This window comes from Lissotriton vulgaris, chromosome 10 (genome assembly GCF_964263255.1).
Source record: "Lissotriton vulgaris chromosome 10, aLisVul1.2, whole genome shotgun sequence".
Classification (NCBI taxonomy): domain Eukaryota; kingdom Metazoa; phylum Chordata; class Amphibia; order Caudata; family Salamandridae; genus Lissotriton; species Lissotriton vulgaris.
This window is the reverse complement of record NC_141698.1, coordinates 7,067,230-7,094,579: the sequence shown is the minus strand read 5'-3', so window position 1 is coordinate 7,094,579 and position 27,350 is coordinate 7,067,230. Positions and strand designations below refer to the sequence as shown.

At 52.1% G+C, this 27,350-nt stretch overlaps 1 protein-coding gene across 2 annotated transcripts in view; it reads left to right on the top strand.

Moving 5' to 3' along the window:
• HUWE1 (HECT, UBA and WWE domain containing E3 ubiquitin protein ligase 1) overlaps positions 1–27,350 on the top strand; it is a 1,800,886-nt gene that overhangs the window by 1,385,750 nt on the left and 387,786 nt on the right. Inside the window, exon 63 of one of the 2 annotated variants that reach the window (XM_086940169.1) lies at positions 14,916–15,213. In XM_086940169.1, the coding sequence (XP_086796295.1) occupies positions 14,916–15,213 (298 nt within the window). The remainder of the gene's footprint in view (positions 1–14,915; positions 15,214–27,350) is intronic. The other variant, XM_086940170.1, reaches the window with a different exon arrangement.

Below are 27,350 nucleotides of genomic sequence, written 5' to 3'. Positions count from 1 at the left end.
ACGACATATATGTAACTGTGAACCCCGGTTAAAGTTAACTCAAGCCTCAACATCACAAAATGGATGCTGCCACCACAGACACAAGTCTGACCTCCTGCTGCTGGGAGTCCTTCCAGCGAGGAGGACTCGGACAAAGGGTTTCCTGTCAGGGGCGGTGCCAGCACCATCCCAGACAGGATTTTGTGTATCCCAGGTAGGCAGGGCTGATAGGAAGGTGACTGCAAGTGGCACCCCGGTGCTCCCTGTGCATATGCAGGCTCAAACCAGTTCCAGGGGCACCCCAGCCCCTGAGCTGGGGAGAGACCGGACAAAGGAGAGGGGTGTAACCACCCCCCTCCTGGTCCCACCCATGGGCAGGACCTAGTCGCGTGCCAGCCCCTTTTCTTAGGATAAAGGTAGGAGCGGGCCCCCTTCCCAAATTGGATAATCTTGATTCTTGAACTACTTTCCACGAAAGGAACTCTTGACATTCTCTGAAGACTCTGCCTTGTGGCTAAGGAGTAGCCACCCTACACCAGCAGGCACCACCTAAGCGCTTGCGGTTTGCTGCACGTCCATCCTCTGGATCAAGACTGATCAGCTCGACGAGTCCCGGATTCCCTGCCATCTCTGACCTCTACCTGCATCATCAGCCCAGCTGAGATTCGTGGGTGCGACGAGACCTGTGGGACCGGCTATCTTCAAGACCTGCACGACGCTTAACCAGCACGACCGCCGAGGGATCCTTGAGTGAGTGCACTGGGGTTTGAGAAGCCCCAACCCTGAGCAGCTCCAGCACCGAAGTCCAGCCCCCCAGCATCCACGAGATCTGCGTGGGGCCCTTCTGCTTCTTTGCTGCTTGCCACGTTGTCCGGTCACTTGCCCGTTTGCTTGTGGCCCTCCTGACGACGTACCACAACGTTTTCACCGCTGGTCTAGGTCTTCTAGACTGGCCCTTGCTCCTTGAAGTGCACAAGAAGTGCCATGGACCCTCCTGGTCCACTCCAGACGCCATTTTGACTCCACTGCATGGGCTTGCCTGTGCCAAGGCTTGTTGCTCCAATCCTGAATCCAGCATTGCCGACAGCAGACACCATCGTGGGACAACTCGCACCTCCAGCCTGGTCGCAGACAACGCCTCCTGGCCCGTGTGACTGCAGAGTCCAGCGTCACCCACTCATCTGATCGCGGTGACTTCATCCGGTGCCATCCTGGTGCCCACACAATCACTGGCTAGTGATTAAGAACTGAGTCCCCTCTGCTTTCAGGTCGTCACCATCATCGATCCAGCCTTGGATCACACCGAACACCTTCACTGGTCGCCTGCCAGCAACATCTTCTTTCAGGCTCCATAGACTACAACGAGGATTCCCGACGTCATTTGAACCCTATGCAGCCGCAGCCCCTGGGCTAGGTAACCAGAGCATTTCGGTGCTGCAAAGCAGGTTCACTATCTAAGTGTCCAGATCCTTTTTCGTTTTTAGTCTACCTAGTAGGATTCGTCCGGAAACAGTAACTTTAGAATTACTAGCATCCATAGACTTTGTCCCGCATCCCGCGTGAGAGTGCACACTCTGCACCCGATCTCCCTAGGCCTCCTGCTCCTAACCTTAGGGTTCAGTAGTGTAGTCCTAGCGATCCTGAAGCCTCTGGATCGTGTTACTTACCTGCTAGTATTTCGCATTCCACTTTTAGAGTATATGGTTTTACGTGCCCCTCGGGCATTTGTGTTATTTGTGCAACTTGCAGTATTTTCTTAAGTTTTGTATTGTGCTTGGCTCCCGGACTCATAAAGAGTTCAGGGTAGACTGGTTATTAATAAATATACTTTATTTTTATAACAACTTGTGTGGTGTCCCTTCACTTGGTGTTCAAGGGGTATATGTGATGGTAAAACAGCTGGCTTAACACGCCCTCTAGAGTTTAGCCTAAAGACTGCTCTTGTCCATGCTACTAGGATAGCTGGTCTATAAGGTTGACTTACAACCAATCATCAATAAGGGTTGTTTGGAATGATACAAAGTGATCACTAGAATAGTGAGCACTATATATCAGGCCAACTTCTCACACATGGTTGTCAATTTAGAGAGAGAACAGCTAGGCTGTGGGTCTGATTAGCAGGCCCACAGCTAGGGAAAGTCATAAACCAGTGCAGCAAAAAGCAAAAATCGGGGGTGACCATAGGATTGCAGACCCTACTCTCCTACAACTGGGTTTGGTTTGTCCCTTCCTGTCCTGTCCATATTCCTAGGTCTCAAACAGTGGCTCTAGTCTATGCCTTCCTGCCTCTGGATCTGTGCTCCACCCCTGATGTTTTTCTGGGTGTGAGTTCTTACTCCCATTATGGCACAGGTCCTTCTGTAGGTGGCATTACTATGTGTGTATTCTTCTTGACGCTCTCCATTTTGGTAGACGGTTTCAGTCTTGGGTGGTGTAGGCTTTGGCGCCAGGCATCTGTCTGTCTGCCTTCTTTCTATCCCTTATGGGTAGTCTTGCGGTCTGTTTCAGCTGTCTCACAGGAGACCAGGATTCCTCCCCCTCGGGGACCTGTTATTTTTTCTGCATTTTTAACTGTTATACAGCACACCGGTGCCGTGGTGCTGCTTGCATTACTCCCCTATTTAGGATTTAGTCACTCGTGTCGACATTGCTCTCTCGTGTGTATAACGTGGATTATACACGCCACTGGGGTGATCGCATACTAAGTCTTTTTTGCCTTGGTTTCAGACATTCTTGCTTACTTTTTCCTTCAGGACAGTGTCCTCTGTATGTTAATAGCCTTGCAGGTTGTCCACTCGCAGTGGTGCCTTTAAATTTGTTTGGCTGCATGCCTACCTCCTGAGCTTTTGCTCAGATGGTTGCTCCTCTGCCCTGCCACTGTTGTCATATGCCCTAGGCTGAACACATTAGGTGTTTTTTTCTTCCACCACGGGCCTCATGCTGTGGCTCCGGTTATTGGGCAGACCGTCTGTGAGAAGGTGGCCTGATATGCAGTGCTCACTATTCTAGTGAACACTATGTATCAGTCCAGCAACCCTTATTGATGATTGGTTGTAAGTCAACCTTATAGACCAGCTATCCTAGTAGCATGGATACAAGCAGTCTAAGGCTAAAGACTCGAGAGGGCGTGTTAAGCCAGCTGTTTACCACACATATACCCCTTGAACATCAAGTGAAAGGACACCACACAAGTGTTATGAAAATAAACAGTTATTTATTAAGAATCACAACAGCCCTGTACTCTTTATGAGGACAGGGTACTAAGCACAAAACAAAACTCTTACGAAAATACTTAAGTTAGCACAGTATATACAAATGCCCGAGGGGCACGGAAAACCATATACTCAGAAAGTGGAATGCGAAATTACTAGCAGGTAAGTACAGTACTAATAGCCTTTGGAATCGCTAGGACTTGACTATAGAATCGTTAGATTACTTCTAGGAGACCCAGGGGACTCGGGTGCAGAGTGTGCACTCTCACGCGTGATGCGGGACAAAGTCTATGGTAGCTAGTAATTGCAAAGTTAGTGTTCTCGGGCGAACCCGACCTGGTAGGAGGAAAACGAAAGTGGATTCTGACCCTTGGATAGTGAGGCTATGCTGGGGCACCGCAATGCCGAAGTTACCTAGCCCAGGGGCTGCAGCTGCATAGGACTCAAAAGACATCGGCAATCCTCGTACACGGACCAGGAGCCTGGAAGAAAGAAGTTGCTGGCAGGCGACCAGTGAAGAAAGTTCGGTGGATCCAAGCCTGGATCGATGGAAGATGACACCTGAAAGCAGAGGGGACCAAGTTCGAGACTACTAGCCAGTAGTCAGTGGGCACCAGGAGGGCACCGGATGGTAGCCACCTCGACAAGGTGAGTGGGTGACGCTGTGATCGCAGATCTCACGGACCAGGAGGCGTTGTCGGCGACCAGGATGGAGGAGCGATCTGTCCCACGATGGATGAAGCTGTCGGCGTCGCTGGACCCAGGATTGGGCAACAAAGCCTTGGCAAATTCAAGCCCACGCGGTGGACCTAAAATGGCGTCTGGAGTGGACCAGGAGGGTCCGGGGTGCCTCTCTTGAAGAAGGAAGCAAGGGCCAGTCTGGAGCAACCAGACCAGCAGCAGTGATGTCGTCGGGCGTCGTGAAGAAGGCCACAAGCCAGCCGGCTAGTAGCCACACAGCGCGGTGAGCACGCAAAAGCAGAAGGGCCCCACGCAGATCGTGGAGATGCTGGAGGGCTGATCTTCGGTGCTGGAGCTGCTCAGGGTTGGGGCTTCTCGGACCCCAAAGCACTCACCAGTGGAGCACACGGTGGGCTTGTTACAAAGAAGTCGTGCAGTCTTGGCGATCGTCGGTCCCTCGAGGTCTCGTCGCACTCACGGTTCTCAGCTTTGCTGTAGAGGTGAGTAGAGGTCAGAGGTGTCAGGGAAGCCGGGTCTCGTCGAGCTGGGTCGTCGGATTCGTGAAGGACTTGCAGCAGACCGCAGTGTTCTTAGGATGGTGCCCGCTTGATGCAGGGTGACTACTCCTTAGCCACAAGGGAGAATCTTGAAGAAGAAATCTTGAAGTCCTTTCGAAGAAAGTCGTGTCTTGATTCCAAAGATGATCTAATTTGAACAGGGGGCCCGCTCCCATCTTTATACTAAAAAAGGGGGCTGACCCGGTGACTAGGTCCTGCCTATGGGTGGGACTAGGAGGGGGGTGGTAACACCCCTCTGCCATGCCGGACTTTCCCCAGGCCAGGGGCTGGTGTGCCCCTGGAACTGGTTCTGACCGGCCTATGCGTAGTGAGCACCGGGGTGCCACTCAGCAGTCACCTTCCTGAAAAGCCCTGCCTACCCAGGATACACAAAACCATGTCTGGGACGGTGCTAGCACCGCCCCGGACAGGAAACCCTTTGTCCAAGCCTCCCTCGCTGGAAGGACTCCCAGCAGCAGGAGGTCAGACTCGTGTCTGTGGTGGCAGCATCCATTTTGTGGAGCTGAGGCTTCAGTTAACTTTAACCGGGGTTCACAGTTACATACATGTCGTGTCCCTCTAGAAGGGTGGAATGCTAACCCCGTCGCCAGAATTGGCGAGGGGTTAGTATTCCAATTCGTATGACACCTTACTCGACATGTTTTGATAAAGCAATACCAAAGTTAGCATTTAACCGCGAGGATTATAATGCACTTAAGAGTATATGGTATGCGATATCATGGAACAGCTATTAGGACTTGGTTCCGCAAGCTGCAGACAGGCTCAGCTCATGCTAGAGCACCATCTCACACGATTCCAAGCACTCTGCCTTCAGGGTTGTCAAGGCCTGCCATAGGAGTGACTGATAGGAATCTGTGTGTCCATTTTAGGGTTAGGTATAGGTATACTACACCTACAGCAAAGGGTGATTACACGACTTTGCCCCAGCTGTCATGCAGCCAGTTGTGTCAAATTTAGGAGGCCAGCCAGGGGTGGCATAATAAATGCTGCAGCCCTGGGTACACCTATGCCCTGAGTTACAGGGTCTGATAAGGTGGCCCAGTACCAATTGGAAATGCACCTAGGGTACATGGAATCCATTTTAAAGAGAGCAGTAGGCCTGGGGTCCTGATTGGCAGGATCCCAGGTCGACTATGTCAAAAACCAGCTAAAACACAGGGCAAAAAGTTGGGGGCAACCATAGTCAGGAGGTACCTTCCTACACAACCCCCCCCCCCCCCCCCAAACGAAAGGAGATAAGGCTATCCTTGTCCAGGTAAGCCTCTATTACCTAAGTGGCCATATAAGGAAGGACCAGCTCTGGCTTGGTTTCCCCCTGTGTCATGGTCCACTAGGCAACCCCTCACCCTAAGGGTATCTGAGGGTCTCCACCATAGGGAATCTCTGCCTTTGGTGTGTCTTGGGAAAGAAGAAGGCTGATGCTGGGATGGAGTACTGAAGTGAGGCTCCTCTACCTTTGGGCTCAACTTCCTCCAATCACCATTCATCATGTGTGCCTTTCTTTAGCTGAGATGCACTGAGCTCTCAGGGTCAGCCTCTGGCTACCTAAAGCTGGAGGCTGAGTCCCTCTGTTTGGCTTACTGGAGGGACAGGTCAGGTCTGGGGTTTTTAGGCCCCATGTTTGGCTGTGCCCAACAGTGTCCAGCTGTGGGAGGTCCCTAACTACTTTTAAGGGAGATCCCTCAGGAGTCTGTTTTATTTTCACTTGGCTAGGTTTACCAGCTTCAGTGATCCTAATCTGCTGATTAAGAGGTTCTTTTGGACAGGGGGCCCTTTGGGGTCCACCACTGGCCTCCCTGACCTCTTCAGCCCTGGGCTGACTGAGGCAGGGTAGAGAGGTGCAGGTTACCTGCTCCAGACTGGGTCCCACCTGGGAAGGGTCCACTGCCATCAGGGGCACTGCCAGGCTAGGCCTGACTACCTCTGGGGCAGTTCCTTCAACAGGGGTAGAGTCAGTTCCCTGAGGAAGCTGGCTCTCACCTAGTGTCTGGGAGGGGGAAGACTCTTCTTCCTCCTCAATGCTCTCTGTTTGAGTGGAGTGATCCATTGTTTCAGGCTTCACAACCTCACTATCTGTTTGAGTAGAGGCTGAGACCATTTCAACCTTGCCAACCTTTTCAGGAGGGCACTCAGTTTGTGTTTGGGCTGTGACTGTCACAGCCCTCCTATCCTGTTCTGGAAAGTCTGTCTGAGCCTGGGCAGTGGCTACCACTGCCCTTCCAACCTTTTCAGGGAGGATTGGTGCTTGGACTGGGGCTGTAGCTATTACTGCCCCACTGACCTGTCTGGATAGGCCTATCCTTCTGGAGTGAGTTTCTTGCTCCACCTCAGCCCAGGCTGAGAGTTCCAGGTCATTCCCCAGTAAGCAATCTACAGGTAGGTTATCTGTCACTGCCACTCTCATGGGCCCTGTGACATTACCCCAGCTGAGCTTGACTACTGCCATGGGATGCCTTCTCTTCACTCCATGAATGTCTGTCACCTGATAAGTAAAACCAGGGGTCAGTTGAGCAGAGGGGACCAGATGGTCAATCACCATGGTGATGCTGGCCCCTGTGTCTCTGAATGCCTCAACTTTCTAACCATTCACTAAAACCTCTTGTCTATACTTCCCCAAAAGGTGGGGTCCAGTAGTGAAGTTGGCAAACCCCATGCCAGTCTCACAGACAAGAGTGTGGTCAGGGGCCCTGGCTAGGCCATAGTCCTCCTGATTGCCCAAAGTAATGCCCACCACATTCTTGGGGCCACTCCCACCACCTGGGGGATTACCACTAGTGGTAACAGGAGGTTTAGGAGTATTACTTGGGGGTATGTTTTCCTTATTGCTATTTTTAGGACACTTGGCATCACTTTTGTAATGGCCCACCTGTTTACAGGTATGGCAATAAGGTTTCTTCTGTTCTGAAGGAGTGTTCTGGGACCCACCACCCTTGTTGGAGTTTTGGGGCCCTTGGGAAGTCTTCTCTGTGGATTTATCCCCACCCTTCTCTTGAGGCTTGGTTGATTCCTTTTTCTGGTCACCACCCTGGTTTTTAGGCCTGACCCTGGTTCTGACCCATTTGTCTGCCCTCTTACCCAATTCCTGTGGAGAGGTCAGATCAGAGTCTACCAGGTGCTGGTGTAATAACTGGTTCTGACAATTATTTAAGATTTGCTCCCTCATAATTAGATTGTACAATCCTTTAAAATCAGTAACCTTACTACCCAGTAGCCAGCCTTCAAAAGCCTTAGTGGCACAATCAACAAAGTCAGTCCAATCTTGAGACTGAGTTTTCTGGGTGTCTTTGAACAGCATCCTGTATTGTTCAGTGGTTAAACCAAACCCATCAACCAGTGTATTTTTCAAGATTTGGTAATTGTTAGCATCCTCAACTCTAGTAGTGAGGAGCTTATCTCTACCTTTACCATCAAAGGAGAGCCACAAGATAGCTGCCCACTGACTTTGGGGAACACCCTGCACAGTGCAGGCCCTCTCCAAAGCAGTTATCCATTTGTGGATGTCATCCCCTTGTTTAAAGGGGGGCACTATCTTACTCAGGTGCTTTGTATCAAAACTCCTTTCCCTATTGCTAGGTTTATTGCTGCCACCAGTGGGCTGTAGCCCACATAATTCTTGCTCTCTAGCAAGGGCAAGTCTCTCTTTGGCCAGGGCAAGTTCTTCCCTTTCAATCCTCAGTTTGACTGCCCTTTCTTCAGCTTCATACACTCTCCTCTTAGGGGAAGACATCCCTCTGTGAGAAGAGTTGAGAGAGCCATTGGTTCGAAGGGATCTGTTAGAGCCTCTTGATAGAGACCTAACTCGTCCATTCCCAATGTTAAGCTGACCTGAGAGTGGGCCCAGGGGTCCCCCAGTACCAAGCTCATGTCTGCTTAAGTTGGACCTGGTTAGTCTACTGACTTCTACCTGTCCCTTATCTGCCTCATCCCCTGACAACTGATCCTCATCCTCAGCATCATCTGCTTCCTGGAGGGGATGGTCAGTGCTATCAAAGGGTCCCTGTAAGGAGGGCAAACTCCCATCTGGATTAGAAGGGTCTGGGTTACCAGCCCTCCTGGCATCATAAGTCTCTAAGAGACCAATCAGAAAGGAAGTTGTGGGGTTAGACCCCTGTTTTAGCTTCCTGAGGGTACACACCTGTCTCATCTCATGGAAGCTAAGAGCAGCATATTTAGAAGTGACCTGTGGAGGGTCCACTGACACAAGGGGATACTCAGTTTCCTCCTTTGTCTGACATGCTGATTCTAGTGTGGTGTAAGTGATGCACCTACCTACACTATGTGTTTACCTACTGATCCCTTGCTAAGAGTTGCAGCCAAGGTGTGCTAAGCCTTGAGGAGCTGCAACAGCTGGTTCAGTAGAACTCAGAGTATTCTAAGCTTAGTTATATGTACTAACAGTACTTATGTGATCTTTCAACAAGATATTCTTAGGATACGTGTGGTAAAACAACAGCAAGCTCAAATCCCAACCGCTGCTCACCAATGTGAGAAGGTGGCCTGATATGCAGTGCTCACTATTCTAGTGAACACTATGTATCAGTCCAGCAACCCTTATTGATGATTGGTTGTAAGTCAACCTTATAGACCAGCTATCCTAGTAGCATGGATACGAGCAGTCTAAGGCTAAAGACTCGAGAGGGCGTGTTAAGCCAGCTGTTTACCACACATATACCCCTTGAACACCAAGTGAAAGGACACCACACAAGTGTTATGAAAATAAACAGTTATTTATTAAGAATCACAACAGCCCTGTACTCTTTATGAGGACAGGGTACTAAGCACAAAACAAAACTCTTACGAAAATACTTAAGTTAGCACAGTATATACAAATGCCCGAGGGGCACGGAAAACCATATACTCAGAAAGTGGAATGCGAAATTACTAGCAGGTAAGTACAGTACTAATAGCCTTTGGAATCGCTAGGACTTGACTATAGAATCGTTAGATTACTTCTAGGAGACCCAGGGGACTCGGGTGCAGAGTGTGCACTCTCACGCGTGATGCGGGACAAAGTCTATGGTAGCTAGTAATTGCAAAGTTAGTGTTCTCGGGCGAACCCGACCTGGTAGGAGGAAAACGAAAGTGGATTCTGACCCTTGGATAGTGAGGCTATGCTGGGGCACCGAAATGCCGAAGTTACCTAGCCCAGGGGCTGCAGCTGCATAGGACTCAAAAGACGTCGGGAATCCTCGTAGACGGACCAGGAGCCTGGAAGAAAGAAGTTGCTGGCAGGCGACCAGTGAAGAAAGTTTGGTGGATCCAAGCCTGGATCGATGGAAGATGACACCTGAAAGCAGAGGGGACCAAGTTCGAGACTACTAGCCAGTAGTCAGTGGGCACCAGGAGGGCACCGGATGGTAGCCACCTCGACAAGGTGAGTGGGTGACGCTGTGATCGCAGATCTCACGGACCAGGAGGCGTTGTCGGCGACCAGGATGGAGGAGCGATCTGTCCCACGATGGATGAAGCTGTCGGCGTCGCTGGACCCAGGATTGGGCAACAAAGCCTTGGCAAATTCAAGCCCACGCGGTGGACCTAAAATGGCGTCTGGAGTGGACCAGGAGGGTCCGGGGTGCCTCTCTTGAAGAAGGAAGCAAGGGCCAGTCTGGAGCAACGAGACCAGCAGCAGTGATGTCGTCGGGCGTCCTGAAGAAGGCCACAAGCCAGCCGGCTAGTAGCCACACAGCGCGGTGAGCACGCAAAAGCAGAAGGGCCCCACGCAGATCGTGGAGATGCTGGAGGGCTGATCTTCGGTGCTGGAGCTGCTCAGGGTTGGGGCTTCTCGGACCCCAAAGCACTCACCAGTGGAGCACACGGTGGGCTTGTTACAAAGAAGTCGTGCAGTCTTGGCGATCGTCGGTCCCTCGGTCTCGTCGCACTCACGGTTCTCAGCTTTGCTGTAGAGGTGAGTAGAGGTCAGAGGTGCCAGGGAAGCCGGGTCTCGTCGAGCTGGGTCGTCGGATTCGTGAAGGACTTGCAGCAGACCGCAGTGTTCTTAGGATGGTGCCCGCTTGATGCAGGGTGACTACTCCTTAGCCACAAGGGAGAATCTTGAAGAAGAAATCTTGATGTCCTTTCGCAGAAAGTCGTGTCTTGATTCCAAAGATGATCTAATTTGAACAGGGGGCCCGCTCCCATCTTTATACTAAAAAAGGGGGCTGACCCGGTGACTAGGTCCTGCCTATGGGTGGGACTAGGAGGGGGGTGGTTACACCCCTCTGCCATGCCGGACTTTCCCCAGGCCAGGGGCTGGTGTGCCCCTGGAACTGGTTCTGACCGGCCTATGCGTAGTGAGCACCAGGGTGCCACTCAGCAGTCACCTTCCTGAAAAGCCCTGCCTACCCAGGATACACAAAACCATGTCTGGGACGGTGCTAGCACCGCCCCGGACAGGAAACCCTTTGTCCAAGCCTCCCTCGCTGGAAGGACTCCCAGCAGCAGGAGGTCAGACTCGTGTCTGTGGTGGCAGCATCCATTTTGTGGAGCTGAGGCTTCAGTTAACTTTAACCAGGGTTCACAGTTACATACATGTCGTGTCCCTCTAGAAGGGTGGAATGCTAACCCCGTCGCCAGAATTGGCGAGGGGTTAGTATTCCAATTCGTATGACACCTTACTCGACATGTTTTGATAAAGCAATACCAAAGTTAGCATTTAACCGCGAGGATTATAATGCACTTAAGAGTATATGGTATGCGATATCATGGAACAGCTATTAGGACTTGGTTCCGCAAGCTGCAGACAGGCTCAGCTCATGCTAGAGCACCATCTCACACGATTCCAAGCACTCTGCCTTCAGGGTTGTCAAGGCCTGCCATAGGAGTGACTGATAGGAATCTGTGTGTCCATTTTAGGGTTAGGTATAGGTATACTACACCTACAGCAAAGGGTGATTACACGACTTTGCCCCAGCTGTCATGCAGCCAGTTGTGTCAAATTTAGGAGGCCAGCCAGGGGTGGCATAATACATGCTGCAGCCCTTGGCAGCCCTGGGTACACCTATGCCCTGAGTTACAGGGTCTGATAAGGTGGCCCAGTACCAATTGGAAATGCACCTAGGGTACATGGAATCCATTTTAAAGAGAGCAGTAGGCCTGGGGTCCTGATTGGCAGGATCCCAGGTCGACTATGTCAAAAACCGGCTAAAACACAGGGCAAAAAGTTGGGGGCAACCATAGTCAGGAGGTACCTTCCTACACCGTCTCCCGACGGTCCCAACATCTTGTGGCTTTCACTGTGGTGTGTTCGGGCGGTATGCTCTATGTAGGAAGGTGGATACCTGACTATGGTTGCCCCCAACTTTTTTGCCTGGTGTTTTGCTGGTTTTCCGACTTAGTTGGCCTGGGACCCTGCCAATCAGGACCCCAGGCCTACTGCTCTCTCTCTAAAATGGATTCCATGTACCTTAGGTACATTTCCAATTGGTACTGGGCCACCTTATCAGACCCTGTAACTCAGGGCATAGGTGTACCCAGGGCCTACCAGGGGCTGAAGCATGTATTATGCCACCCCTGGATGGCCATCTAAATCTGACACAACTGGCTGCACGACAGCTGGGGCAAGGTGGTGTAATCACCCTTTGCTTTAGATATAGTATACCTATATCTAACCCTAAAATGGACACACAGATTCCTATCAGTCACTCCTATGGCAGGCCTTGACAATCCTGTAGGCAGAGTGCTTGGAATCGTGTGAAATGGTGCTCTGGCATGAGCTGAGCCCGTTTGCAGCTTGCGGAACCAAGTCCTAATAGCTGTTCCATGATAACGCATACCATATACTCTTAAGTGCATTATAATCCTCGCGGTTAAATGCTATCTTTGGTATTGCTTTATCAAAACATGTCGAGTAAGGTGTCATACGAATTGGAATACTAACCCCTCGCCAATTCTGGCGACGGGGTTAGCATTCCACCCTTCTAGAGGGACACGACATGTATGTAACTATGAACCCCGGTTAAAGTTAACTCAAGCCTCAGCTCCACAAAATGGATGCTGCCACCACAGACACGAGTCTGACCCCCTGCAGCTGGGACTCCTTCCAGCGAGGGGAGCTTGGACAAAGGGTTTCCTGTCAGGGGCGGTGCTAGCACCATCCCAGACAGGGTTTTGTGTATCCTGGGTTGGGAGGGCTTTACAGGAAGGTGACTGCAAGTGGCACCCCGGTGCTCACTACGCATCTGCCGGCTAGAACCAGTTCCAGGGGCACACCAGCCTCTGGCCTGGGGAAAGTCCGGCATGGGAGAGGGGTGTAACCACCCCCCTTCCTGGTCCCACCCCTAGGGCAGGACCTAGTCGCGTACCCACCCCTTTCTTTAGGATAAAGGCAGGAGCGGGGACCCTTCCAAATTTAGATCATCTTTGAATCAAGAAACTACTTTCTACGAAAGGAACTCTCGACTTCTTCTCAAGATTTCTCCCTTGTGACTAAGGAGTAGTCACCCTGCATCCGCAGGCACCATCTAAGAAATCTGCGGTTTGCTGCACGTCCTTCCTCCGGAATCCGACTGACCAGCTCGACGAGACCCGGCTTCCCTGGCACCTCTGACCTCTACCTACCTCTACAGCTAAGCTGAGAACCGTAGGTGCGACGAGACCTCGAGGGACCGGCCATCTTCAGAACTGCACGACTTCTATCCAGCACGACCGCCGAGGGATCCTCTGGTGAGTGCTTTGGGGTCCGAGAAGCCCTGACCATGAGCAGCTCCAGCACCGAAGTCCAGCCCCCCAGCATCTCCACGATCTGCGTGGGGCCCTTCTGCTTTTTGCTGCTCACAGCGTTGTCTGGCTACTAGCCCGCTGGCTTGTGGCCTTCCCGACGACGCCCGACGACATCACTGCTGGTCTGGTTGCTCCAGACTGGCCCTTGCTCCCTTCCAAAAGAGGAGCACCCGGACCCTCCTGGTCCACTCCAGATGTTATTTTAGGTCCACCGCGTGGGCTTGAACTTGCCAAGACTTGTTGCCCCAATCCTGGGTCCAGCGACGTCGACAGCATCAACCATCGTGGGACAGCTCGCACCTCCATCCTGGTCGCCGACAACGCCTCCTGGTCCGTGAGACTGCAGAGCCCAGCGTCGCCCACTCACCTGGTCGAGGTGACTGCCATCCTGTGCCCTCCTGGTGCCATCTGATCACTGGCTAGTGGTGAAGAACTTGGTCCCCTCTGCTTTCAGGTGTCATCCATCTTCGATCCAGGCTTGGATCACTCGAACAATCTTCACTGGTCGCCTGCCAGCAACTTATTTCTTCAGGCTCCTGGTTCGTCAACGAGGATTCCTGACGTCTTTTCAGACCTATGCAGCTGCAGCCCCTGGGCTAGGTAACTTCGGCATTTCGGTGCCCCAGCATAGCCTCACTATCCAAGGGTCCAGAGTCACTGTCGTTTTCGACCTACCTTATCGGGTTCGCCTGAGAACACTAACTTTGCTTTTACTAGCCTCCATAGATTTTGTCCCGCATCCCGCGTGAGAGTGCGCACTCTGCACCCGAGTCCCCTAGGCCTCCTACTAGTAATCTGAAGGTTCAGTAACGTTGTCCTAGCAATTCCAAAGCCTATTAGTCCAGTACTTACCTGCTAGTAATTTCGCATTCCACTTCCATAGTATATGGTTTTCCGTGCCCCTCGGGCATTTGTATATACTGTGCTAACTTAAGTATTTTCGTAAGAGTTTTGTTTTGTGCTTAGTACCCTGTCCTCATAAAGAGTACAGGGCTGTTGTGATTCTAATAAATACACTGTTTATTTTCATAACACTTGTGTGGTGTCCTTTCACTTGGTGTTCAAGGGGTATATGTGATGGTATAACAGCTGGCTTAACACGCCCTCTAGAGTTTAGCCCGAAGACTGCTCTTGTCCATGCTACTAGGATAGCTGGTCTATCGGTTGACTTACAACCAAGCACCATAAGGGTTGTTTGGACTGATACATAGTGATCACTAGAATAGTGAGCACTGAATATCAGGCCAACTTCTCACAAATATGATTTGCAAAATGCAGTAAAGTGCAGCTGCTAGACGATTTCAGAGCAAGGGTGTTATTGCCAGAAAGGCAGTAATCTAGTCTTGTATTCTTATCTCATGATAATTGATGGTATTCAAGCATCAATAGCCTGTAAATACTGCCTAGTAGGCGAGAACTTGAGCATGTACTCCATTTCAAGGTTTTTCTGAATGTTTTTTGGAATTCCAGTGGCTGCAAGGCGTTCTGCAGTTGGGGGTCCCTTCATGGCCAGGGAGTTAAGCTATAGGTGTCTTGATACCGTGTAGTACTGCTAAGATGCACCACTGTCTATATCTGGCACTTCTGCTATCCTAGATTTTGCACTAATCTGCAGTGGAAGGAGCCTTCATCAGAGGTTGTAGGCTTAGTAAGAAACTTCAGATGTATAACAGTGTGTGGATTCTAGATTTTCTTTTGTACCTTTCTCTATATCTACGCTGCTCATCTTGTATTGTTCTGGGTTTGGATTTCGCAGGTCTTGGCTCAGCAGAGGGCTGAGCAGCAGCGGCGGGAGCTTGCCCAGAGTATCACCTCGGAAACACCCATGGACCCAGTCACCTTCATCCAGACCTTACCATCAGACCTCCGGCGCAGCGTGTTGGAGGACATGGAGGACAGCGTGCTGGCTGTCATGCCACCTGACATTGCAGCAGAAGCCCAGACTTTGCGGCGAGACCTGGAGGCCAGACAAAGGCAGCTCATGCATGAGAGGCTCTTCGGACATAGCAGTACTTCAGCACTCTCTGCCATCTTGCGCAGCCCAGGTAGTGGCTATTCCAAACTCAGCATATGTACCTGAAAGAGACACGTTAGTGATAGATTCCTTACCATAGAATACCCCCAGGCGTCAGACTGGATCCGGATATTTTTGCGTAGCAGTACCCTTGCACGTCGGTAGGCGTCGTCTGCGGCTCCGCGTCCGTCGTGGGCGCCGTGATGACGTCGTCGGAGTACTTAGACGCCGCCTCCGCATGCTGACGTCAGCTCTTATTTTTTCCGCGCCAGCAAGCGCAGATCTAGAAAAGGCAGTACTTCTAGTCACTTTTTTACTAACTTTTTGGATCATTTTGATCATCTTTTCGAAGTCGTACGACTCCGATCAGTGCAAAAGGGATGCCTGGGTTTAAGCACTGCGAGGATTGCGACCGCACGATGTCGGTCACGGATCCTCACCACCTGTGTCTAACTTGTCTAGGCGTCGACCATGACATGGCCTGCTCCGACTGCCGGGCCCTCTCTTCGAAAGCCAGGCGGGAGCGGTCCCGCAGGCGACTCGAACTCCGGCAGTCGGTCCCGCGCCGCGAGAGGTCCCGGTACCACAGGAGGTCGAGGGACAGATCGCGGGGTCGGAGCCACCACAGCTCCGAGAGTCGGCACCACTCTTCCGGGTCGAAGTCGTCGTCGGGTAAGAAGCACAAGAAGTAGAAGAGGCGTCATCGCTCTTCTTTCTCTCCCCCCCCCCCCCCCCCCCGACGCTCGCGCGACGCTGCCGGGGGTTTGGGTGACACCACCCACGCGGCTCCGTCAGAGTCGCGGGCGCCGCGTCTAGCTCCACACCCTCCGGTCCCTGGGCGAGATGCGACGCCGGAGGAGATCGAGCTCTTCCTCATGGCCATGAGGTCCCTCTCTCCTCAGACAGGCTCCGCAGCGCCTTCCGGCCCAGCGGACCAGTCTGGGGCCCCTAGCGGGTCGGGAGCTTCGGCCCCGACGCCGTTTGGTGCTTCGACGGCGCCTTCGGGCCCAGCGCCTCAGGGCCCAACGGTCCCGGCGCCGCGGGATCCCGCTGGACCCCCTTCGGGATCTGGGTTGTCGTCGGTGGACCTTACGACCCCCACCCCCCCCCCCCCGGCGTCGGTCCGTCAGGTGTCACCTCCGGCGCTGTCCCCGATGCCTGCCTCGTTCCGGCGTCGGTACGGCGCCGTACCCGACTGCGCTTGGAGACTTTTACTTCAATGAACCGGCCCCATTGATTGACAATCCTGAATTTCAGGAGATGGGTAATGAGTATTGGGAGGTGTCTGAGGACCCTCTGACCTGAGAGTGTCAGCCTCTAGAGGCCTGGACAGGTGACATTTGGGATGCCAGTGGTCTGGACACCTCTCCAGACACTGGTTTTGTCTCGCCTCCTACCGTGGCTTCGGAGGAGGGGGCAACATACAGTGTGGTGTTGATGAGGGCTGCCAAGGCCTTGGGCCTTGAGCTCCCCGTCGTGGCTGTGAGGACTAACCACCTCACTGAGCTCCTTAAACCGCAGTCATGCCCGACAGAGCCTCTGCTGCCCTTTAATGAGGCCTTGACCGACGTTCTTTTGGGCACTTGGTCCAGGCCCGCTACGGGTACGCCTGTAGATAGGAACGTGGCCAGACGCCACCGCCCGGCCCCGGGCGACCCAGTTTTCCTGTCCACCCACGCCACCCCCGAGAGCCTGGTCATCCAGGTGTCCACTTCCCAGACCGCATTCCCGTCGGCTCCGCCGGACAGGGAATCCAAGAGGTATGAGATGTACGGTAAAAAGGCCTTCTCCTCCCTTAGTCTAGGACTGCTGTCTTCCAACACCGCATGCCTCTTGGGCCGCTACACCCACTCTCTGTGGGATACGGTTGCGAAAGTGCTTCCAGAGTGTCTGTTGGAGGTACGGGCCAAACTCTGCCAAGCCCTTGTGGAGGGCCGGGATGCAGCCAGATACTTTATCCGGTGTGGGCTGGATACCACTGACTCACTAGGTAGAGTGATGGCAACGACGGTGGGGATTAGACCCCAAGCCTGGTTGAGATCCGCCAACTTTTCGGCCGATGTCCAAAACACATTGATGGACATGCCGTTTGATGGCCGTCGCCTTTTTGGCGACAAGGCAGATCATGTGCTTGAGCGCTTTAAGGACTCCAGGGCTATGGCCAAGTCCTTGGGCCTCTCGGCCCGCGCCAGCAAACGGGAGCCTTTCGCGGCCATGGAAGGGGCGCCCCCACATGTGCTGCCAGCCACGTGCCGCAGGCTAACATCCAGCACGGAGGCGGCCGTGGAAATCGCTGTGGAGGCGGTCGGGGACAATAGCGAGGCCAGTCCACACCCTCCCCCGCAGCATCCGCCTGTAAACCCTCCTAGTCCGCGCTTTTCTGCCTATGTGACGCCAGTGGGGGGCAGGGTTCGCCATCACCACTCTCACTGGCGCACTGTCACTTCGGACAGGTGGGTGCTGCAGATCGTCCGAAGGGGCTACTCCCTCCTCTTCGAGAAGACCCCTCAAGCCATGCCACCGCAACACCACCGCGTATCGGGGATTATTTGCGGCATCTGCAGGAGGAAGTTTCGTTCCTCTTGGCCAAGGGGGCCATCGAGTACGTTTCTGGGCCAGAAGTAGGACGTGGTTGCTACTCCCACTACTTTCTGGTACCCAAGAAGGCAAAGGGGGCCTACGCCCTATCTTGGACCTACGGAACGTCAACAGCTTCCTCCGGAAGGAGAAGTTCAAGATGCTGACTCTGGCTCAGGTCTTAGCTGCCCTGGACCCAGGAGACTCTATGGTAGCGTTGGACTTGCAAGACGCTTATTTCCACATCCCCGTCCTGCCGGCCCACCGGCGTTACCTGCGGTTCACGGTAGGCCACGAGCATTTTCAGTTTACCGTGCTCCCCTTCCGCCTTACCAGCGTCCCACGGGTGTTCACGGAGGTGATGGCGGTGGTCGCAGCTCATCTGCGCAGGTTAGAGGTTTCAGTCTTCCCTTACCTAGACGACTGGTTGTTGAAGGCGGGCTCGCCCCAGACAGTCGTCGGCCACCTCCAGACGACGGCAGAACTCTTGCACCAGCTGGGGTTCTCCATCAATGTGCCGAAGTCACACCTGTGCCCCTCTCAGATGCTCCTTTTCATCGGAGCGGTTCTCGACTCGGTGCGGCGCAGTTTCGGGTTTACCCACCCGAACAGCGGGTTCGGGATATACAGGCTCTGATTCCAATCTTTCAGCCTTTATTCTGAGTTTCGGTCAGGTTGACGCTGCGGCTTCTGGGGCTAATGGCTTCCTGCATCCTTCTGGTGCATCACGCCCTGTCACGGATGCGGGCTCTGCAGTGGGACCTGAAGTTACAATGGGCCCAGTATCAGGGCAACCTGTCCGACCATGTCCTGATCTCGGAGGGCACTACGAGACAGCTGCAGTGGTGGCTCACGGACCGCGATTGGGTCACCGGCAGATCCATCTCCCTTCCCCTACCGGAGCATGTAGTTGTGACGGACGCGGGGCTGGGGAGGCCACATGGGAGAGGCAGAGATCAGAGGCCTTTGGTCTCCGGCGGAGTCCTTGCTCCATATCAACCTTTTTGGAGCTGCGGGCGATTCGTCTAGCACTGAAGGCATTCCTCCCCTCTGTCCGGGGGAGTGTAGTGCAGGTGTTCACGGACAACACCACCGCCATGTGATACTGCAACAAACAAGGCGGGGTGGGGCCGTGGACCCTCTGCCAGGAGGCTCTGCGCCTCTGGCAATGGCTGGAACATCAAGGCGTGACTCTTGTGGTTCAACACCTGGCAGGTTCTCTGAACGCCAGGGCGGACGAACTCAGACGCCGGTGCATGATGGGTCACGAATAGTATCTGAACTCTGACGTGGCGCAAGGTCATTTTCTGCAGTGGGGAGAGCCTTGGTTAGATCTATTCGCCACCGAAGAGAACGCGCAATGTCATCAGTTCTGCGCGTTGGAATTTCCAAGGCGGCACTCGCTCGGAGACTCTTTTCGTCGCGAGTGGCGGTGCGGTCTGTTATACGCCTTTCCGCCTATACCACTTCTGCCCAGAGTGCTGAAGAAGATCAGGCGCCACCGGGCACAAGTCATCCTTGTGGTTCCGGACTGGGCACGAAGGTACTGGTATCCCGAGCTACTCAGTAGGTCAGTCGATCCTCCGGTTCGTCTGCCTCTTCAGGAGGACCTTCTGTCGCAGCAGCAGGGGATGGTCCTCCACCCGAACCTGTCCAGTCTCCACCTCCATTCTTGGAGATTGAGCGGCGACAGTTGAGGCCATTTGACTTGCCTCCTGAAGTCTGTAACATCATTCTGGCAGCCAGGCGTCCCTCCACAAAGTCGGTATACGCCTGCAGGTGGAACAGATTTGTGGCATGGTGCACAGGAAAGGCTGTGGATCTGCTCTGGGCACTATCAAGGGCTACCTTTCTGCTCTTTCAGCCTTTTTGAGGCTGCCTGATCAGCCTTCTTTGTTCAAGTCCCCTATTGTTAATCGATTCTTGAGAGGCATCACGCATACGTTCCCTCCTGTGCCCTTTGTGATGCCTCAGTGGGACTTGAATTTGGTTCTTACTTTTCTGATGTGCGCTCCCTTTGAGCCACTTCACAACTGTCCTCTCCGCCTTCTTACTTTGAAGACTGCCTTCCTGGTAGCCATCACCTCTGCCAGGAGAGTGAGTGAGCTCCAGGCTCTATCCTGTAAACTTCCTTTCCTTTCAGTCCATCTGGACAAGGTTCTGTTGCGGACAAAGCCTTCTTTCCTGCCCAAGGTAGTCACATCCTTCCACATCGGGCAATCCATCACTTTGCCCACCTTCTTTCCACCTCCGCATCCCTCCAGAGAGGGAGAGGCTCCACCGTCTGGACCCAAAACGTGGGCTCTCGTTCTATCTGGATCACACACGCCAGTTCCGGGTGGATGACCAACTCTTTGTTGGTTACGTGGGCGCTAAGAAAGGGAAAGCGGTGCACAAGAGGACCATTTCTCGATGGATTATCATGTGCATTCAGGCGTGTTACTCCTTGGCTAAGAAGGAACCCCCTGTTGGGCTGAGGGCTCATTCCACTCGGGCCACAGCGACTACAACTGCCTTGGGCCGAGGAGTGCCCTTGCAGGACATTTGCCAGGCGGCTACGTGGGCCTCGCTGCACAAGTTTGCAAGACACTATTGCCTGGACAGCCAAGTCCGGAGGGATGGCTTCTTTGGCCGTTCCGTCCTCCAGGACTTTCTGGTGTGATTATTGGCTCGCAGACCCACCACCTGGGTTGGTATTGCTGGGGTATCTATTCTAAGGTAAAGAATCTATCACTAACGTGTCTCTTTCAGATGCACAAGTTTCTACTTGTGTAACGATCTATCTGTAAGAGACATTAGTTAGTGATAGATTCCTTACCGACCCACCCATCCTCCCCATTCTGTGAACCGATATCTAGGGTTAAGGTCATCCCCTTTCAGGGCCCTAGTTTCAAGGCACCAGTGTTGGTTTTTAGCATAGCTCTGCGTTTCTGGCGCGGAAAAGCTGTGTCTAAGAACTGACGTCAGCACACGGAGGCTTCGTCTAAGTACTCCGACAACGTCATCACGGCGCCGACGACAGACTATGCCTACCGACGCGCAAGGGTACTGCTATGCAAAAATTTCCGGATCCAGTCTGACGCCTGGGGATATTCTAAGGTAAGGAATCTCACTAACTAATGTCTCTTAAAGATATAGCGTTACACATGTAGTAACTTGTGCATCGTTACACAAGTAGTAACTTGTGCTTTAAGTAATGGTCCGCATTCAAACACAGTAATTGTCCTGCTCTAACCTCAGATTCCTCACATTGTGAATATTCCCTCAGGCGTCGAACTGGAGCAAGAAATTAAAAAGCAGTACTGCTGTGCGCCAATTGATGGTGTCATGTGGCTTCCCATCGCCGTATTGCTCCAAAAGTGACGAGCAGGCCCTCTATAAGCCCCTCCCAAGTGTGTTGACGTCCGTTCCCTTCTCTTTATTCCTTCAGACATGGATCCGGAACTCTTCTCCTCTCATCTGAGTAGTTTTCTCCCCAAAATTTTACTTTTTACCTGTGAATAAGGGAAATATGTCACCCCACAAAAAACGACTGGGTTTAATCCTTTTACTGACTGTCACAAGCAAATGTCTTTGGCCGATCCCCACAAGGTATGCCTGGGGTCAGAGAGCAAGTAGAGGGTCTTCAAAGACTGCACCCATATGAATCCAAACCGTCAAGGACAATGTGCAGCTTAGTCACCGCACTGCTGGCCACCACTTCTGCAAAACCACTTTAGTATGATTGTTTCAACCCACACCCACTCTGTGGAAGCTTGATTAGACATTTTCTGAATGGGTGGCAAGACATTAATTCAAACTCTACGGCCTCCCATTTCCTTCCCCCTGGCCTCACCTTTTCCCACCATCAGCACAGCTGGTAGAGGAACACATGCCCATTTTACAACGGGACGTGAGACTTATCTGAAAGAAACCTTTAGGTTCGAGGCATGTGGGCTGCTGAATTCATATATGTGCATAGATCGCCGCCTAGTGTTAGGTCCGGATGATTGCACATTGTTGTCCAACAAGAGTCTTCGAAGTATCACGAGATAGGTGGCTCCTCCCCTGGACTACAGTGCGCATGGGCATCCTCTCCATCCTCAGATAGTTTTTTTCCGCCATTGGGTTCGGATGTAATTTCGTAACTCTGAGTTCGGAATCGATTTAAAAACTTTCTAAAAGGCCTTCGGGGTCGTCGGTATTGTTATTCGATAGGTGCCTACAACTCTGTTCCTGTTTACTACTCAGGACGTCTAATCGCGCCGCGTGGCCTTTTCGACACCAAGGGACCGATCGTCAATGGAATGAAGTCCATTCAAAAGATGCCGCAACTGTAACTCAAAATATCCACACATAGATAAACACCCTGTGTGTAACAAGTGTGTTTATTTCCAGAACACAATGAAGCCAACTGCTTAGCTTGTGCACAATTTCGATCGAAAAAAACACTTCGGATTCGACGAGCAGCGAGGCAGACGATGCAGAAGCCAGCGCCTGACCCGGAGAATATCTTTGAAGACGACGAAGAGGTCGTCGAAGCTGAAGACTCAGATCAGCAGTCGGAGCAGGGGTCAGAACATGACTCCAACTACTACGTCGACGAAGAAGACATCGTCGAGGTAGGGGACGACGATCCAGGCATCGGACCAGTCGAGGACGACTCCGGCGAGGACACTGGGCCAACTGTGAGTACGGAGCCCAGTACATTTACTGATACGCTTCCAGAGGCTCAGGTCTAGGCATCGCCGGAAGGCCTTAGCCAAGATCATGACATCGATTCTATAGCCCCGCAATTCAGCCCGGCTAAGAATATAAGACAAGAGCCATCGGTGCAACATTACCGTAGCTTGGTAAAATCGAAACCGAAAGTGATGGAACCAAAACAGAAACCAAAACTGATAGACTTTACAGTCTTCGGACCGAGAGGTGTGGATCCATCGGAGCCGACCAAAAAGAAAATGGTCGTCGACCCGGCTGGGTCGCATATAAGGGTTGTCGAGCAGAGAGCCAGTACACCCATGTCCACGCCTAAGCTTAAGGCAGTCGAACCGACGAGATCGATGTCGACACCAAGCAACACAAACAAGGGACTCGAACAGAAGACGGTTGTCGAACCGAAACAGAAAGTCGACAAACCAAGGCCGGTGCACACAGACACTCGACCTGAAGGCAAGGATCGAACCGAAGGGGTCCGTTGAGCCGAGGCAGCAAAACATCCCTCCGAAGCAGCAAGCTCCGAAGACGAGACAAGGCCAAAAAGTGGTTATCGAACAGACCAGAACAGTCGGATCGATAACAATTACGGCTCCGAAGAAGTTACTGTTGAAACACAGAATTCCCTCGGACCGATAAAATTCGGACTTCCAACACACGTGAAGCCAAGAGCGGTCGAACCAACAACCGGAATCGAACCGACACAGACAAAAAAGGCGATAACTGGGAAAAGAGCTAAAGCACCTGAAGAGCAAGAGCCCTCAACAGATGAACAGTCAAAACTGTATGTTGACCCCATTACTGGCAGAGTTACCCTATATAAGACGAAAATCAGACCAGACACTTACGCTGAGACCTATAAGATACCACTCAAAAAGAAAAGACACTTTTACATCTCCAATTCTCTTTGAGCCTATCGGACCACATGTGCAAAAGACTTATATATATTCTCCCACACGCACAGATGAGGATGTGGACTATGAGGATAATGAACAGTACAATTATCCAGTGGACAATGACCAGGACAACCAGAATCGACCATGGTCTGACCCTGCAGATTCTGGAGAGACTCAGCCCATTCCAGACAATACTGTATACCCTGTTAAGACTTCGCCTACAGAGGACACAGCTGCTTTCAATGCATTGATAGAAAGAGCAGCATACAACCACCATGTGGAAATGCATGCAGACCCCATTGAGGAAGACTTCCTCTTTGACACTTTCAACACTTCTGAAAGATCAGTCAAAACATTGCCAATGTTAAAAGGGGTGCTTAAACACGCAGGGGACATATTTAAGGAAACAACCAGGGCACGGGTCATTAACCCCAGAATAGAGAGGAAATATAGGCCAGCACCAGTGGACCCTACATACATTAAGGGACAGCTGCCTTTAGACTCTTTGGTAGTATCCAATGCACGTAAACGTGCTATTTCGCAGACTACTGGCGAGGCTCCACCTCCAGACAAGGAGTCTAAGATTCTGGAGGCTTCAGGCAAAAGGGTAGCTGCTCAAGCAGCTCAAGCAGCTGGAGAATTTCAAACACACAAGCCCTGTTAGCCAGGTATGACAGGGCACACTATGACACACTAGAGCACATTCTCCAGCATCTACCTGACCTTTATAAGGAACAGGCAGAGTTCCTAATACAAGAGGGAAAGCTAATATCTAACGCCTCCATCAAATGTGCGCTAGATGCGGCAGACACAGCAGCCAGGGCTATCAATACCAGTGTCCTGCTCCGAAGACATGCGTGGCTCCGCATCTCTGGGTTGAAGAATGAGGTTCAGAGCACTTTACTCAATCTACCTGTAAACCCTGATTATTTATTTGGTCCTAATGTGGACACAATATTAGACAAGATGAAAAAGGATACCGAGACAGCCAAGTCTATGGGAGCCTTGCAGTCACAATACAGAGGCGGCTCCTTTCGTCGCTCCGGCAACAGAGGAGCTGCAAGAGGAGGCTCAACACAGCAAACATCATACAACAAAGGGAACACGCAAAACACCTACAACAAAAAGATTAGAGGTGGATACCGTGGCAATAACAGCAAGGTTAAAGGACGAGGGAATAACACCACCAGATCCTCTACCAATACCGAACAGTGACTTTTTGTCACTACCCCCAAACCATGTAACACCGGTCGGGGGAAGATTACAGCAGTTCCTGCCAGTCTGGGAAAACATAACTACAGACAGGTGGGTGGGGCAAATTATCCAGCATGGCTATTGCCTAGAATTAACCTCCACGCCACCCAACATACCTCCAAGACACCGTCCTATGTCCGCAGAACACCTACACTTATTGCAGCAAGAAGTCATCAGCATGCTACAAAAAGGGGCCATAGAACTAGTACCCTTAGAACACCAGGGTACAGGGGTGTACTCACTGTACTGCCTAATCCCCAAAAAGGACGGGTCTCTCAGACCAATTTTGGACCTCAGGCCCCTAAACCAATACATCTTATCAGAGTATTTCCACATGCTCACTCTACAGCAGGTACTACCACTGTTGCGTCAAGGAGACTTCCTCGCAACACTAGACTAAGGGTGGGCGGGCGGCTACGCTCCGTGCACGGAGTGTGCGTAGTGCCGGCTTCTACGCATTTTGCGTAGCAGGCGTAGAATCCGGCACTACGCATGCTCCGCAGACGGAGCGTAGCTGGCCGCCTCCCTCCCGCCCTCCCTAAATACTTTAAATTAATAGTGTAAAAGAATTAAAAGGCACTTACCTTGCCCGCCGCGTCCCCGGGGCTCACTATCTTCATTGCTTCCGTCTTGTGTACTAATGCGCATGCGCGGGCGGCCGCGCATGCGCATTTCTCACGAGAAATGCGCATACGCGGTCGCCCGCGCATGCGTATTAGTACACAAGACGGCAGCAATGAAGATAGCGAGCCCCGGGGACGCGGCGGGCAGCGGCGGGCAAGGTAAGTGCCTTTTAATTCTTTTACACTTTTAATTTAAAGTATTTAGGGAGGGCGGGGGGGAGGCCTGCGGTGCGTAGTGGGGCTACGCGGAGTGCGGAGGTGGGCGTAGTTTCTCGCCCACTTAACGTAGCTCTGCGAAGCCCCACTACGCCCAGGGTTACACTAGACCTCAAAGACGCATATTTCCATATACCGATACACCCGGCACACAGGAAATATCTCAGGTTTACAATACAAAATCAGCACTACCAATTCAAAGTCCTTCCTTTTGGGGTGACAACAGCCCGAGGGTGTTCACCAAGTGCCTAGCGACAGTAGCTGCACATCTGAGAAGACAGCGTATTCATGTCTATCCATATCTGGACGACTGGCTAATACAAGCACAGTCAGCCCAGCAATGTGCCAGCCACATGTCACGCACTATTCACCTCCTGCACCGTTTAGGAACTCCCAAAAGTCCCATCTTTAGCCTGCCCTCGTACAAAAGTACCTGGGAGCGACAATAGACACTCTGGCAGCAAAGCACAGCCTAATTCTGCAAGAATAAACAGCATTCAGACGCTGATCCAAAGGTTCAGGCCCCAACACTCGCTCCCAGCCCGAGTGTTTATGCAACTGATAGGCATGATGGCCTCATGCATTTTCATAGTCCCTCACGCAAGACTACACATGCGTCCGCTGCAGGAGTGCCTAGCACGTCAGTGGATCCAGGCTCAAGGACAATTGAACGACCTAGTGTTGGTGACCAGTCGTGCATACAACTCTCTGCATTGGTGGAATCCACAAAACCTTTGCAAGGGACGACTGTTTCAAGAGCCTGTACCACAAATAGTGTTGACGACGGACGCATCCCTGATAGGGTGGGGAGCCCATGTCCTCCTCCACACAGTGCAGGGCTTATGGACCACACAGCAAAAGAAAATGCACATCAACCTACTGGAGCTGATGGCAATTTTTATGGCAATGAAAGCGTTCAAAGTACATCTGTGCAACAAGACCGTGTTGATCCGGACGGACAACATGACTGCAATGTACTTTCTACAGAAACGGGGAGGAACACTCTCTCCACAGCTGTCACATCTAGCTCAGAGCGTGTGGAAGTGGGCCATTCAGAGAAACATTTTTCTCATGGCTTAACACCTCCTAGGCAAGGACAATCAAATAGCGGACCTGCTCAGCAGACACAGCCAACAGGTGCACAAGTGGGAGATTCATCCCACAGTGCTACAACCATACTACCAACAGTGGGAACAACCAGAGATAGACCTGTTCGCCACAAAAGAAAATGCAAAATGCCAGTACTTCGCCGCAAGGTTCCCACACCCGCAGTCTCAGGGCAATGCGATATGGATGAACTGGTCAGGCAAATTTGCCTACACTTTTCCACCAGCATCGTTGATACTGCTAGTGGCACGCAAACTGCGCCAGCATTCCATGGCGCTAATCCTGGTTGCTCCAACATGGGCGAGGCAACCGTGGTACACCACGTTCCTAATCGTAGTCTTTGATGAGGCACCACGGAAAGTTCTAACACCCACTCTACTCACGCAGAGCCATGGAGACATTCAACACCCAGATCCGCAGCAGCTGAACCTTGCAATCTGGCTCCTGAAGTCCTAGAGTTTGGCTACCTCAACTTACCTCCTGACTGCATGAACTTTATCAAGGAGGCAAGAAGACCTACAACCAGAGCATGCTATGCGGCAAAGTGGAAACGTTTTGTCATTTATTGTAACAACAATGACATAAACCCACTAGACGCATCAACTCAAAATATCATATGCTATCTTTTGCACCTACACTGCTGCAATCTAGCCTATACGTCCATACGGATACACTTAGCAGCCATAGCAGCTTACCTTCAGAACAGGCAGCACCTTTCGCTATTCAGAGTGCCTGCAATTAAAGCATTCATGGAGGGGCTCAAACGAGTGATCCCCCCCCCAAGACACCCACCTTCACCT